This window comes from Balaenoptera ricei, chromosome 14, assembly GCF_028023285.1.
Source record: "Balaenoptera ricei isolate mBalRic1 chromosome 14, mBalRic1.hap2, whole genome shotgun sequence".
In the NCBI taxonomy this organism is placed as follows: Eukaryota; Metazoa; Chordata; class Mammalia; order Artiodactyla; family Balaenopteridae; genus Balaenoptera; species Balaenoptera ricei.
Genome location: NC_082652.1, coordinates 76865240 through 76877297, shown reverse-complemented (window position 1 = coordinate 76877297; position 12058 = coordinate 76865240). Strand labels below are relative to the sequence as shown.

Here is a 12058-nt window from a genome sequence, read left to right as displayed (position 1 = left end):
GGGAGGAAAATCTGAGGCCCTGTTCTGCCTGGGGCTCCGAGATCTAGAGAGCTGGAGCTACTGATCGGGGCCCTGCCCGGATTTAACCCGGTAGAGGACCCATCTCCCTTCTCTGGGGTGAGATGCAAACTTGCTCAGACCCCGGACTGGGCGCGCTCGCTGCCAGGGCTCTCCGTGGCGCTGTTCGTGGTGCTGAAGCCTGCATCAAGGCGTGGAGGCAGCAACCCACACACAGGCGACCGGCTGTCAGGGGCTCCGGGCCCAGATCCACGTGAGGCAAGTCTGGAAACAGCTGCCGCCCACAGAGCTACAGCCAGCGCCACAGTTTGGCTCCAAGTGTAGCTCACTGGCTTACTTCTTTGCAACTGCAGAATGGCTGGTTCACTTTTTCTCTTCCCAGGGGGTTTCACAGAGCCCACCTCTGGCTCACCGATCTGGCATATCTCTTTCCTGATGTCCTCCCTGCCCATACTAATTCTCTCACCCCCCCTCTTTCGTACAATACTTTGCCTTTGCAGAGCACCTTACAGTTGGTACAGCCCTCACTGGCACCATCAACTGAGCCGTTTCTCTTACACACATAACCATTCCTCTTCTCTCCCACAGATATTTTTTGCCTTTTCTGCCCCTCATCTCTCAAGCAGGAGACTATTACCTCAGTATGCAGGGTGGGCGAAACACCTTTACCCATCACAGCAAAACCTCTGATTTCTCCTTGGCAACGAATTCGGAGAGGCAGAGGTTAGAGTTCCAAAGGACCAGGAGAAAGTCCCCTAAGAAATTTCTAGGAAAATACGGGTAGTGGTCAGTAGGGTGGGGAATGGAGAGACAGACACTAGGAACAAAGTGAAGAAAAGAGCCTGGGCCTTAGAGGTGCAAGGCTTGTTGCAGTTAGAAGACTTCCGGCAGGTGGCACTCTAGCTCAAGGTGCTTTTGGTAGAAGCCTTGACTGTGCTCCTGGTTCCACCTCAAACTTCCTTTCTGCTAAACAACCCGCTGGCCAGGTTTGGAGGTCTGTCTTCCTCTTGATCCAAGCACTTTGCTAAAAAGCACCGTTTGCACAATTCTATTTACTGTAATACACAATGATGAAGGGAACATAAATAAGAAAGAGAGGGTCAGTGGGAGGATTTTTTTCTCATGTATGATTGATGGTGCTCAGATCAAAACTGTGTAATCATCAATAACATGATTCAGCAATTGGGAAATGTAAACAAGTTGTGCAAGTGCTTGCTTTGGTCAAAGCCCTGGAGGGGCCCATGGGGCTGGGCCAAGCTTGAAGAGGGCAATGCCAACAGGATGCCCTCCCTCCCACCACGGCAGAGCTGGCTGTGCCTACAGCCTGACTGGCGTGACCTTTGCCTTTTGCAACACACATGCGGTCGGGCCGGCGTTAATGGCACTTTGCAGGGAGCTCCAATTGAGTAAACAAAAAATGCCTTGCCCTGTTCTAATGGAGCACATTATTCTGAGGCCTAAGCCTTCATCCAGGCCCCTGCAGCTGCTCTGCAGGTCAGTGCTACCAATAAAGCAATTAGCCAATGAGAAAACTCTTCTTCCCTGAGGGGGACTTGGGGGCTTTGTTGCAGTTGCTGTGCTTTGCTTTGGGTTTTTAAACAAGCAATCCAAGTTGATCTGAGCCTCTTACATCAGACTCCAGGATGAAGACACTGAAATTGTGTGTTTGCTGAGTGTGATATTTTAAGGAACTGGTCCCTTGTTCAACACAGACTGGAAAGCTCACTGCTTCCTGTTCAATTAACCTGAACCATAGCTGAACTCTGCCCTTTGAACTCACTCAGCAGATAAATACATTAGCTCACCTAAGGAATCATTAATATTTTTCAATCACATAAAACAAACATGAATGTCTGAACACAACCCAAGAGATAGCCAATTAGGAATAGCACATGGAACATGTTGAAAAAAAAATCACAAATGGATGTTATTTACAGAACAAAAAGGGTCAAGGAAGAAATAAAAACGGATCATGCCAACAGTTCTGGAAACAAAGGGGACTTTCATTTTCATTTCCGCAAACACAAAGGGTACTGAGCAATATTTAGCAATTCCTGTTCCATCTACGCTGCTCAATAAGAAAAAGTTGTACCCTACTCCTGGTCTGATTTCTACTTACTTCCATCAGAACACACGACTCCAAGCCCTTCTCTTCGAAAGTGACTTCAGTGTTCATGCTCATATACAGAGTCCAAAATATTGCATTTCTGGGGACAATTTTATTCCCAATTTGCTACAAATGAACCAAAATAATTTTTGTGGAAGTATCACTGCCATTAAGTGAACCAGTGTAAACGAACCAAGCTAGTGGCTTGACTGAAATAATTTTACAGTAGAAAATGATGTTCCTGTGATGTTGTTACTCTAGCATCTAAACAGATTTTGTTTTGGGGGGAGGGAAAGAGAGAAGAGAAGAGAAAAGAGGAGATCGCTAAATGCCATCTATTTTGTCCTTATCCCTGCATGCCATCTTAGAAGAATGAGAAAACATTCCCCAATCAAGTCATTACACATTTCAGTTTGATTCAGTTTCACTTCCCACAATTCTGCCTCTTGACTCCTCCCCTCCTACCCCCTTTTCATTTTTGTTTGGTTTGGAGTGTGGGCTTAATGCCCAGCTATCCTAGATGAGAACACTTAAAGGAATATCACAAGCACAAAGGGTAAATCTATTGAATGAGGGTCTTTAACTATGTGGTTTCCTTAAAGGGAAAGGTTGGATCAATAGGATCAATATGAAAGGTTTCCCTGGCCCTGCATAAAAGGGTAAGGGCTTCTCTTTTCACTGGTTTAACTTTACTCTCTGACAAATGCAAATCAATGGATCTGTGTTTACAACAGATTCCCTAACAGACCCAACCTGGGTAAAGCCCAGAGCCTCGCCCTGGGGGTGGGGAGTCCAAGCTTGCTCTAGGGGGATGCTCTAGGGCAGAGCTTAAGGCTCAAGGCCCTGGGGGTGGAGTGGGCTTGCTGCCCACTGGGATCCTGCTGCTGCCGCCTGTGGTCTCTCCAAAGAGGAAAGAAAAAAATGGAGCAAGCAACGGAGCTCCAGACTCTTCCGAAGATGCCTCAACCCAACATAAACATAAAGCCCAAATTCCTAGGATCTGGTGAGCCAGTCAACCTTGTTTCCTACCAGTATAGATCTGGGAGGTTGACTACACAGAGGAAGCTGGAGCGGGATACCTACAATTGGAGCAGCCCATGCATTTCAGCTCTAGAATTCTCCTTCTGTCCTTTCTTAGGCGGTAACTGGCTCTCTTAGCTATTACAAGGCAAACCACTGAAACTGTGGGTTCTTTCCCCCTTAATTTTACCTTGCCCTTTAAAAACGTGATGCTTTCCAGAGATTACATGACTTCAAGTCAATACCAGTTACAGAGAAATTATTTTTCTTCCTGCAGGAGAAAGTATATGTATATTTGATTACATGAGCCAAAGTCCAATGCTGATTAAATTACGTTGGAGGTGTGCTTCCAACCCAAACAAAGTCTGCTTTCTACAGAAGAGTAATGGATCTTCAAATGGCGAGAGAGGCGCCAAGGTGGAACGCAGAGCCTCCCTTCCCTCTGGGACAATTTGTGTAGGACGGTTTTTCACAACAATGTCCACAATGTCCACTTCTCCCCCAGTGAGACAAGCTCTGTCCACACAGCCCACAGCCCGCCTCCACGCCTTGCCCATCTGTACCCTGCCACGCATCAGAGGGGCTGAGTTACCCAGTCAACCTCCCCAGCTCCTCCTCCCTGCCCCTACAAGAACCTGTGTACATTTCTCAGAGTCTTCACCTGGAGTGAGACTTGGAAATCAAAAATCAAGCTTTTCCCAGAGGCACTGAAGTGCATTAGGGGGACAGACTGGGTGATGAAAGGGGGTGCTGAGGGGTCCCCAGCCCACCCTGAGCAGGCTCTGTACCTGACAGTATAAATATCCCTGTTGGGTTCCCTCATAATGGTCTCCCCCCACCAAGAAAAGTATCCCCTCAGAGGAAGCAATTTTCCCCAGGTCAGGAAAAACAAGGGTCTCTGAGAGGGCTGGGGACGAGGATAACGCAGAAGCTGTAGATGAAGTTTAAGGCCCAGGGTTCCTCAATATTCACCCTTTTCCCCAGGGCCCTTTATCCAGACAATTATTTCTATTTATTCCCTCCTCATTTTCCTTCCTTTGGCAAGAGCCCAGAAACGAAATCCCTCTGCTTCTCCTCTGAGGTTTCCATTCCTCCAGGGATACCCCTACACGATACCACTTTCCCTCAAGACAGTTTCTACCAACACCAGTCACCAGCAATAGTGTGGTGGTGTCCAGTGCTTTCTTCCTGAGAACTCTTCAACCCCCTTCCTCCGATTTTCCTTTAGAAACAGGTTCTAAAGCCCAGAAAACCAAGAGGCGACCCTGAAGTGAAATTTTGGATTGAAGAAAGCTGGAGAGGCAGCCTCTTTCCCCCTCAGGGGTCAGGCCTAGAGCTCAAGAGGGTAAACCCTGCCCAGGGTCCCCTATTACCTCTGGGCAGACACGTGTCTCTAGAGAGAAGTGGGGTTGCTCTCAGAGACACAGAGAATCTGGGGGGCTTAGTTTCCCCTCTGCCCCACCCTCACCATTCACCAGGAATCCAGCCCTGTTTGGGGATTCTAAGATGGGGCTGGGGGAAAGTCTAAGATTCCACCCTCCAAAAGCCCACTCGCCCCTCCCAGAACCTAAGAGCCCTTCACCGGGAGCTTGAGGGGAGGGGCCCGCTGTCTTCTGCACCAAAAGGAAACAGCGCACCCTTTTTGGTTTCTGTATCTGATCACCTGACCTAGTTCACTGTAGGTTTTCAGAAGAGGGGTAGGGCTCATTCTGACTAGGAATCAAGGAGCTGTATCAAAGCTCCCTTCTCTAAGGAAACCCACTGGAAGGAAGATGCCCCCTATCTCTGGGGAGGACAGAAAGAAATGACTGCTTCCCCTTTGCCACACGGCAAAGCAGAATAACGCAAGATTTGGTTTTTTTCTCCCTCCTTTCCTTCCTCCTTTTTCTCATTTCGTTCTTGGAGAAGGAAGGAAAACACTCCTTTTCGTCCAGGTTGAAACCTTCTCTTGAAGGAAAAGCTTAGTATTTCTAAAACTGGAGAATTTATAATTTCAAAAAACCCGAACAATTTAGTTCTTATCTCACCCCCACTACCGTCCCAGCTCTTTCATTCACCTTAGTGTTCCTTCTGGAAGAATAAGCCATTTGGCAAAAGGAGCGGTTGGCAGGATGTGGAGGTCTTCCTGCCAGAGGGAAGGGACAGCTTTGAAGTTCTTTCTTTTCCCGTCAAGGCAGGTGTCTCAGAGAAAACCTCTCTACCAGGGCCAGGCCTGAGTCCCGCGTCTCAGAGGGGAAGATCTCTCCAGCTGGTGGGAAGGGGAGCTGGGGCGGTGCGGTTCCCCAGTCTGGTGTTTCTTACCAGCCGGGGCAAGAAACAAGATTCTTCTCTGGTTGACCCAATTAGCCCAGAGCAGACCATTCTGAGGGATGAAGCCCAGGCCATTGTCACTGGGGCCTCGTTTAACTGTCCAACTAATGCACCAGTGTAGAAAGTCTGCGAATGGGAACATTTAATGAGAATGTTCCTTCTTAATGAAAACAAGGATGGAGCGGATCCGCGGATCAGGAAGCTGCGAGGTTAGCAGGCAGCTTTAGAGACGTCGTTTCTATACGTCTGTGTCTCTTATCTCTGCTTTGCAAGTTAAGTTCATCTGTACCATTTTTTCTAGGTTCCCACATATATGCGTTAATATATGATATTTGTTTTTCTCTTTAGAGACGTCGTTTCTAAAGTTCGGCTTGGACGTTCCCGCATATGGAGAGGAGACCAAATTTCCCGGATGCTTTCCATGGAGGAAAGAAGTTGCCCCCGGCCCTGCTGGACCAGATGCGGGCCGCGCGGGGCAGAGGCGAAGGCACCCTGCTTACACGAGAGGACTGGGAGGACTCGGGCGCCGTCCCGTGCGACGCCTTCGGTATACCAACCACCCGCAGAGCCCGCGGCAGGGAGCGCAGAAAGCGGCGTTGCGCGCGCGCGGGGACTGGGGGAGAGGGCAGGCAGCCGGGCGACAGCAGGAAACCTCGAGTAGGAAGCGGCGGGCTGGGGCCGCGCGGGGTGAAGCAGCGGCCAGACCCGAGAACCCGCCTGGAGCTGGGGAAGCAGCGCGGCGGGAGCGCCGGGGACCCAGGCCACTGGCGAGCGCTCTGCTGGGAAGAGGGCGCCGTCGGGCTTACTGGAAACGCGCCGGATCAAGTTCCAGATCAATGAAATCTGGGTCCACACGTTTACGTTATTGTTGCCAGCATTAATGCTCTTTTAATCTTCTAAACATTATCAGCATCGATCTCCCTCCATATACACATTTGTTTGAGAAAGTGACATAACCACATGGTGGAAAGCCTGGAATAAAAATAAATGCGCAGCCTCTCGCATCGAGGGTGCCCGGCGACCCGGGCTACTTCTCGCCCGCGGGTTCACTACCCTCCCTCGCGTCCCGCCAGCTCGGCCCAGCTCCCGCCCACCTTAATGCGAGTTGGGAAGGTGTTCTCGAGGCACCGGGGACTCGACCAAGCAAGGATGGTAGCGAGCTTTTCAATTATTAATCCGACCAGCCAGCAGGAGAAAACATCTTGTGTTCCGTACCGACGTGGGCTACATTCGGCCTCTCCCGCTCGGACCCCGAACTAAACCTTCGGGAGAGACCGGCTGAGCCCGGCCGAGAGGCTGACCAAAGGGAGGGGTGGGAGTCGGGATGCGGGTCTCTGCGGATGAGGTCCCCGCCCCCGTCCCTAGGCTTAGGGTGGCCTGAGGACGTCCCCTGGCGCCAAAATGAGCCGCGCACGCACGTGGTGCCCCTGGCAGGCGCCGCAGCGTTCTGCCCTGGCCACGCTCCGCTGCCGCGGGCGTCAGGTGGCCCAGGCGACATCCCGTTGGGTTGGTTAAGGGCCCTCCTCTGCCTCAACAGAGTTGGCTCCAGAGTGGCCGCTGGGAGCTGCTGCCTGGGGAGGGCCGGGCGTCCGCTCGCCGTGGGGACGCGAGGTAGGCTCGGGGCGGGCCGCCCCGGGAGCCCGGCTCACAGAAGGCGGAAACCTCGGCAGGGTGTGTCGTCGGAGGGTCTCTGCTCTGTCTTCCAGTTGTTGGAGGAAACCACTCCCGCCACCGGGGTCTCGATCGTCCTCCGCGAGGCGCCCATCCACTTTCTTGCCTGGGTTCTCTCCGTCCCTCCTGGTTCGTGTGTGCTTAGTTCAGAGGCCTCCTGGGCTCAAAGCCAGTGAGGGTTTGTGCTTGAACACGCTGGAGTTTGTCCTCGCCCCCTCTTGCCGGGTTAATAAAAACTGCTCTGCGGGAGCCAGCCCCGGGGACCGCGGAAGAGACCCAAGGCCGCATGGTTGCAGTTTCGGCCCTCGCCACCCTTTATGAACGAAGTCGTGCACTTGGAGCCCATTTCTCTGAAATCTACTGTTGAGGCAATCTGAGTTCCCCCATCTTCTCCCTTCCCTTTTGAAATGCTATCCCGGGCTGTGGATACACCGAGGCGGCCGGCGCTTCTGTTGAGACGGGGGTGTACTTCACCTAAGGGTGAGGTTGCCGACACTGGCTGAAATCAGACATCTTAACTCTGTGGTCCCTCAAACCCCTATCTGCTTACCTCTGGCAAGACCCAAAATGAGAAAGAGAAAGGGAAATTAAAAGGAGGGAGAGAGAGAGAGAGAGAGGGAGAGAGAGATTGAGAGAGAGAACTGGTCTCGATGAGATGGGGGGCTGGTCGGTCTCGGCGAGGTTCGGGCCTGGGAGTCAGGCAGAGCTGCCCTGTAGAGTCACTGGGATTGTTTAACCCCCAGAGCTCAATGGTGTGGGCCCTCGGCAGCGTCCTGGCGAGATCGATCCATACTCCTGGAGGAGAAGGCCTCAGCTTTTCTTCTCCATTTGCTCCCGTCCCCTAGCGCTCCAAGCACATAATACCAGTCCCAGCTTCTGCATCAGTGTCTGAAGAGACTGATCTACTGACCCCAAACTGAAAAGCCTCCTATGTAATAATAACCACTCAACACACTTGTAGTTGCTGATCAAATGCCCAGATAAAAAGGCTAAAGCTCTTGTCCCCTTTCAACTCTGGGTAATAAAACACACACACATTTGAATGCTTGAGCAAAGCGGGGTCCCTCGCAGGAAATTCCCAGTCGCTGAAGGAGGCTTTCAGACTCCCACTGAAGGGGCTTTCTTGCTCCTACTCTGAAAATCCCCGATGCTGCCCAAGGCCAGCCCCTGAGGAGTGGCCCCGGGACTCTCCCGTGGTGGGTGGTGGGATTGGGGTCCCCCAGGGATGCCACACTCTCCCTCATCCCAGCAATGCTGTTGCAAAAATGCTTGAGACCGGCTAACCAGAAAAGCATTACTTTCCAAATCACTTTCAGACATACATTGGCAGAAGGCACGTGTTTTTAAAATCTCTGTCTTTTTCGGGACAGGCGTGAGGGGGCGGCAGCGCTCTGAGATCAGCCGGAGTAGAATAGCTGTCATCCTGCCTTTACCTTACCCTGGTCCCCCCTCCCCAAGACCAGCTGCCAAGTCTCTTCTGGCTGCCTGTGCCCAAGAAGCCAGCCCTTGCTAAAACTCACCCGTGAGGGACTAAAGGTATTTTCAGGGGCCTAAGACAAAGGGGTACCACATTGTTTGGAATTGTCAGTAAGCTTCCAGTTTTTCACTGATATTCTCTATTCACTGCTTACTCTTTGCGAGAAACCAAGAGCAATCAGAGAAAATTGTAGGAGAGGATGAAGAGTAAGCTAAATGAGGAGAAAAATAAAGTAGGTTTCTAAATCCATGCATAACTATTTGGAGTCCACCGATGTGGGGAAGCCCTTGGGGGGGGGGCTAGTTTCTTTACCTTTTCAGATCAACACGGCGGGGAGATTACTGACTGGAGATCCGAATCCTCCAACAGCGGGCAAAGGCGGAGGCTGTCAGAGTGGAAACGCCCCCTCCCCAAGCCTGGGCGAACACGCTGCCTGTCACATCCCCCAGCCCTGTCCGGCGTAGGTAGAGTGCACCCTATAAACCAGGCTCAGCGGTGCGAGGAAAGCCCCGGGGAGCCGGTCCGGAAGCGCGTTGTGTGCGGCTCGGAACCGCGCGCTACCCACTACCCGCACCTATGTAAATCACTGCCACCACGAATTGTCCCCCAGATAATCCGACGATCGGGAGGGACAGCCTCAGTCCAAAAGAAGCTGCCCATCTCGGCCTGCAGTCGGGTACCGTGCATCCTCCCCAGTGGGGCGCCTGGACACTTTGCCCCTCTTGGCCCGTGGCAGGGTCCTGGGGGCAGCGCAATTGCCACGCGCACCGCGCTGGATCTGTGCGCACTAAAGCGCGCAACTGTGCGCGCAACTGTGTGCCAGTCGCAGCCACGGCTGCGCCTTTCTCTCTGGTTCCCGCCGCCCACACAGGAGGTTTCTGCGCTCCTAGAACAATAGAGGGCTGTACCTCGCGGCTCTGCCGCTAGAGGAGGCACAAAGAGCTAAGCCGGCTACAGAACAATGTAACCAATGCGTCGACCCGTCCTCTCCCGCCGGCCGCCAGCCCTCCCCGTCGCCGAGCTACGCGCACAATCAGCGTCCGCTTAATGCAAAGGTGGAGCCTGTAGCCCGCGGCCAAGATGCGTTAACTAACCTGCATCTTAATTTTTCTGCACCTCTTCCCGCGAGCTCTCAGCCTCTCCCGGAAGCCCCAAACCTCGGCAAATCCTGGCAGACGCTGGGAGCCGGGCAAGGGCGGCCGGCGAGTGAGGCAGGACGCTCTCTACTCTTAGTTGCTCCTCTCCCGTCCTCCCAGAGAGGTGAATGTGGCAGTCCCAACCTTCGTCCTTGCACCCTCCCCTCACTGTGGGCAGAGACAAGGGAGCTGGCCCCAGCCCGCTCTTTCGATCATAAAGTCCCCGTGCCAATGTCAAGGCCGGAAACGGGCTCGGGAAGCGCTGCTGTATCCTGGTCACCCGTTCTCCGCGTGGGCAAGGCTGTGACTCTTGTCAGTGACCAAACAAGTTTGCCTCCCGCTCCCCCCCTCCCTCCCCCGCCCACCAACTGCCTCCATATGGGGAGACCAGGCAGCTTGGAAAACTGAAATGTATTGCCTAAGCAAGCTCGGAAATGTATTGTCTAAGCAAGAGTTCAAGTGCACAGGGTTTCCAATAAAGGCAATCCCCCTTCCCTGTGAGTCCTGGAAAGAGAGGGCTCCTAGCGGACACGGTGCACCCCCATCGCGACTCCCACAGCTGGGTAAGGGCGGAAGAAGAGGGCAGAGTTGGCACGTTGCGCAAAGTGCGAATAAAATGCGGGTGGGGGTCGGTCAGGAAGCCCGGGAGACACGGAGGGAGGAAGGAAGAGAAGTAAGAGAAAGGGAGAACAGAAAGAAGAGGAGAGGAGAAAGAGGAAACAGAAGAAGAAATAGAGAAGAAATAGGAAGTGTGGAGAGGAGAGGAGCCGAGAACCCAGAGATGTGGCTAAGCGCCCTCACCCGGGGCCACAGCCACCCCGTTGCCCTCTCCCAGCACCCTGGCTCCAGGAGACCCTCTGGGCTTACCTGCCAGGCGTAAGGCAGACATGCGCTGGAACTCGGGCTCCTGCAGCCACTTCCACATCCTGCGGAAGGTCTCCCTGCCAGATTTGAGTTTACTCCACGGTTTGGGGTTCCGGAGCAGGTCGGAGAGAGTCCCCTGAGACCGGCACAACACCCTCTGCGCGAAGATCGCCTGTGGGATGCTGTAGCGCTTCAGCTCGGCGGTGATGCGCTGGGCCACCTCTTTGGTGTTGATCTCCTCCAGCTGGCCTGATGTGGCCACCTGCGATCCCGAAGAGGACGAGGGTGGCCTCTCACGGCTAGGCGCCAGCACCGGCCCATGGGACTGAGCGTGGCCCGGGTGGTGTAGGCCGTTGAGGTGCGACATCATGGCCCCGGGCGGGGTGCCCAGACCGCGGGATAGGTGTTGCTCACCGCGGGTCAGCATGGCAGTGTGGTGCGCGTCGAAGTTGGGGCTGAGCATTTTGTCGTGGCCCGGGGGCCCGTAGCTGGGCAGGCTCTGCTGCGCGTTGTGGAGGCCGCCCAGCCCGTTGCCCAGCGGTGTGGCGGCCAGCGGGGACAGGCTCTGGCTCATGCCGGGCATCTCCTTGTAGGGGCTGTAGAGGTTGTTCATGGTCGGGAGCCCGCGCTCGTCGCGCATGAGAGTGAAGCTGCCGCTGACGTTGCCCGACAGGCGCTGGTGGTGGTGGTGGTGGTGGTGGTGGTGGTGGTGGGGGTGCGGGTGCGGGTGGTGGAACTTGTCCGACACGGTGGAGATGGGCGGCAGCGGCTGGAGCGGCGTCAGCGTGGTGTAGGTGTTGCTCATGCCCATGCCGGGCGGGGACGAGTCGCAGGACATGCTCATGGCATGATGGAGCGGGATGGAGAGCTCGGGCCGGTAGTCGCCGCCGTCCAGGATCGAGGCCATGCTAGTGACCATGGCCGAGCGCGACGCCGCCGCTGCAGCCGCTGCCGCCGTGCCCAGCTCCTGGTGCGCCGTTGGCGGCGGCGGCGGCGGCGGCGGGCCCCGCAGCGAGCCAGCGGCGCCGCGGCCCGCGTGGTGAGGGCTGGTGCTGGCCAGCAGCTCCTGCTCATGGCCCGGGCCCCCGCCGCCGCCCCCGCCGCCCCCGCCGCCGCCCCCGCCGCTGCCGCCGCCGGCCGGCCCGTGCAAAGTGCCCAGACTTTCCATTGTCAGCTCCGGGTTCATGGCGCAGCCTTCTAGGTCTTTGGTGAGGCATCGATAGGCGGTGTAGGCAGCCTTCATTCAGTCCATCGGGGCCCGGGGGCGGCGGGGGCGGCGGGGGCGGCCGGCGGGCTGGCAAGGCGAGCGTGGCGGAGCTCTGCCGCGGGAGCAAGGGAGGGCGCGGGAGTGCGTGAGCGTGTGGAGGGGGAGCGTGCGTGCGGGTGTGCGCCCCGGGCTGCGGGCGGGCGGGCGCGTCCGGGGTGGGGGTGGGGTGGGGGCGGACGGGGCGTGTG

General features: G+C 55.1%; 1 protein-coding gene across 1 annotated transcript in view; it reads right to left on the bottom strand.

Moving 5' to 3' along the window:
* The window catches only part of ONECUT2 (one cut homeobox 2), a 39090-nt gene extending 27244 nt beyond the window's left edge, over positions 1–11846 (bottom strand). The window contains exon 1 of the mRNA XM_059894683.1: positions 10607–11846. Within this exon, the coding sequence (XP_059750666.1) occupies positions 10607–11846 (1240 nt within the window). The remainder of the gene's footprint in view (positions 1–10606) is intronic.
* Positions 11847–12058: the final 212 nt, after the last annotated feature.